The sequence below is a fragment of the Hesperophylax consimilis genome, chromosome 18, assembly GCF_061612785.1.
Source record: "Hesperophylax consimilis isolate HC1 chromosome 18, BYU_Hcon_1.0, whole genome shotgun sequence".
In the NCBI taxonomy this organism is placed as follows: domain Eukaryota; kingdom Metazoa; phylum Arthropoda; class Insecta; order Trichoptera; family Limnephilidae; genus Hesperophylax; species Hesperophylax consimilis.
This window is the reverse complement of record NC_142853.1, coordinates 7,690,055-7,693,069: the sequence shown is the minus strand read 5'-3', so window position 1 is coordinate 7,693,069 and position 3,015 is coordinate 7,690,055. Positions and strand designations below refer to the sequence as shown.

General features: G+C 50.1%; 1 protein-coding gene across 1 annotated transcript; it reads right to left on the bottom strand.

The window, feature by feature from the left end:
* Nucleotides 1-790: 790 nt before the first annotated feature.
* LOC149415297 (uncharacterized) lies at nucleotides 791-2,230 on the bottom strand. The gene has a single exon (XM_089642842.1). It carries the CDS (start codon nucleotides 2,228-2,230, stop codon nucleotides 791-793), a length of 1,440 nt encoding a protein of 479 aa, XP_089498968.1.
* Nucleotides 2,231-3,015: the final 785 nt, after the last annotated feature.

The window sequence follows — 3,015 nt, the reverse complement described above, 5'->3', positions numbered from 1 at the left end:
AACGCAGTGATCCTGATTCAAATTTAAATTGTTTTTATTAACATTATTATAATATTGCTTCACCAATCTTAGAATTACCATAATATCCCGTGATTTTTCATGGGCAAGGAAGAATACAAAATGGAACATTTTTGTAACCGTTTTCATTTCTGCTTCATAACAGAACATTAGATAAACAAAAAACATCTTTAAATGTAGCTAGGTGTACGGGACCAAGTTAGTGAAGCCCGCACAAATACTGCAAATTCAATAGGGCACCGGCACACATTGACACCTTGATCTGAGAGTTTTTGCAGGGGCAGTAGGAAAACATTAAATCAAACAAGTATTACTTTCCCGAGAACTCTCGGATGAGAAGTGACTGTTTGTACCAGTTACTTCTCTATTTATTGGACAAAATTATACATTAAATTTCACACATGTTCAATGAGAGTAATTAGCGATCACCCTTATCTCTTCACTGTGTTGAACAAAACAAAAACATTAGTTTTTAAATGTATGGTGGCGCCGAAAATCCATTAATATTAACTATAGCAGTCGCACATTAAGGATGTGGAATAATATTATAGTATCATATTTATTTTGACGCAGATATCTAAATGGTTTTATCAAAAATATTAAGGACATCGTAAAAACTTGAGATCTTGTTATCTCATAATGACTTTGGCTCTGCACGTCCGATATACTCCCCACGGTGCAGTCTCTGCTGCGCCCAGCTACTCCGTCGGGCGTGTTCTGTTTCATCCCAGCGTCTCGTGTTTGCAGTTGATGTCATTGCAAGGGGTTTCGGCTAGGCAGGTGTTGTCGTGCTGGTGATTGGATCGGCTGGTGTTGTTGAAGCAGGTAGTATGACGGCGATTTTAATGGCCGGTCTAACATATATTCCGGAACTTGTCTGGATACGGGCTGTCCTGACTTGTCCGTCGGCGGCGGGCACGGCCTCAAGGACGCGGCCACGCGGCCAGCTGTTCCGTGGCAGCGTGGAGTCCATAATGACCACCAGGTCATCCTTCTTAATGGGTGTGACCGGGTTGTGCCATTTTTGCCGAGCTGCCATGGTGGGAAGGTATTCTAGAAGCCACCGCCTCCAGAATATGTCTGCAAGTTGCTGGCCGATACGCCACTGGCGGCGAAGGCATATTTCCTCTTCCTTTTTGCCAAACATGGACAAGAGGGGACGCTTTCCAGCCGACCCTAGAAGAAAGTGGTTGGGGGTCAAAGGCTCTTCGTCGCGTGGGTCAACTGATATGTGAGTGAGTGGTCTGTTGTTCACTGTGAATTCAGCCTCTGCCAGGGCCGTGAGTAAGGTTTCTTCTCTAGGTGCCCGTTCCTTAAGTGTGGTGCTCAGGGCTCTTTTTACTGACCGTACAAGCCTCTCCCAAGCTCCCCCCATGTGGGGCGTCATTGGAGGTATGAAATGCCACTCAATGCCCTGGGTGGCTATGGCATCAAGCATTCTGGCATCGTGGCTCAATGATACCAGAGCGTCTCTCATCTCTGCATCGGCTCCATGAAAATTTGTTCCGTTGTCGGAGTACATGGCTGCGGGTTGTCCCCTTCGCGCAGTCATCCGCTGTATGGCCATGATGGCTGAGTCTGCGGTCAGTGAGGCGGCCAGTTCTAAGTGAATGGCGCGGGTCGAGAGACAAGTGAAGATGGCTCCATATCGTTTTTCCCGATGTCTGCCAACCGTGATCTCCATAGGCCCGAAGTAGTCGAGTCCGCAATGTGTAAATGGGCGGATGTGATGCATCAGTCGAGGTGGTGGTAGCGCCCCCATTAGTGGTGGAGAGGGTTTGCTTCTCCTTATGTGGCAGGTGGGGCAGGCGTGTGCTATCTTCCTGCTTGTAGTGCGCAGACGCAGTACAAAGAAATCGCCCCGCACCTCTGCGACCGTCTTCTCCGTGCTGGGATGGTCCGCCTTCTGGTGGTAGTGGCGAATCAGGAGCTGAGTGTACGGGTGGTCTCCATCCAGGATGACGGGAGTCCGTGCTACACACTTCGTTTTTGCTAGAGCTCGCAGCCGGGTACCCATCCGCAGGGCGCCGTCTTGTCCGAAGAAGGGGTTTAATGGGTTCAGACGACTACCAGTCGGCAGCATTTGGCCTTGCTTGAGGGTGGTCATGTCAGTATTGAAGGCGTCCTCCTGAGACCTTTTTATCCATCTGTCTTCCGCCTCCTTGATCTCCTCCGCTCGCAGTGGGCCCCCTACAGATTTGTTAACTTTCATCCGACATTGTTTCACAAAGCGGAGAACCCATGCTGTTGCACGAATCAGCCGTTGCCATGAGGAGAATCTCTCGATGGATGGTAAGGCTTCCCTTGCAGTTGATAGAAGGCCGACGTAGTGAGGCTTAACCTCTAGTGTCTGGTCGTCGGGCCTTTTGACAGGTGCACTTGATATCTGCGGCAATGGCGATGTTTCCCTCTCGAAAGCGCAGAATATTCCCTAAGAGGGAAGACAGCAGGTCAGGGCCGGTAAGCAGCTGGTCATTAAGGGAGGTCCCTCGGCATCGACTGGCGGCGTCAAACACTATCCTGATCTTCCCTGGCTTATTGGGGTTTGTCACCGCAAAGTGCAGCAGGTACCATTTTCTGGGTGCGGTTGTTGACGCTTCCAGTTTAGACAGCTTCCTGGCGTATCCTTTGTTGACCAGCTGGCTCATCTTGTCGCTGTAGGCTGCTGCCAGATTCTGATCTGCTGCCAGCTTCTTCTCAAGGGAATGAAGTCGTTTCAGCGCGCACTGCCGGTTGTCAGGCAATGTGGCTTCCGGATTACGCCACAGGAGGCCAGTTTCCCACCTCCCAGTGCGAAGAGGCCGGGTAGTCGTGTTCATTAGTGCGATGGCCTTTTGTTCGCTTGCCTGGGTTCTCACCGCGGCAGTTACGCCAAGAGAGTCGACGGCAAAGTTGCATTTTACCAATTCTCTTAGGCGGATATCTGCGGCTGATTCAATTTGTAGTGCCAGCGTCGTGGATTTATTGTCACTGCCAGTCCCGACACCCCCATGGGCG

What these genes read in the sequence shown, in the direction of transcription:
- LOC149415297 (XM_089642842.1), bottom strand. Translation starts at nt 2,230, where the DNA reads ATGAAAGTTAACAAATCTGTAGGGGGCCCACTGCGAGCGGAGGAGATC.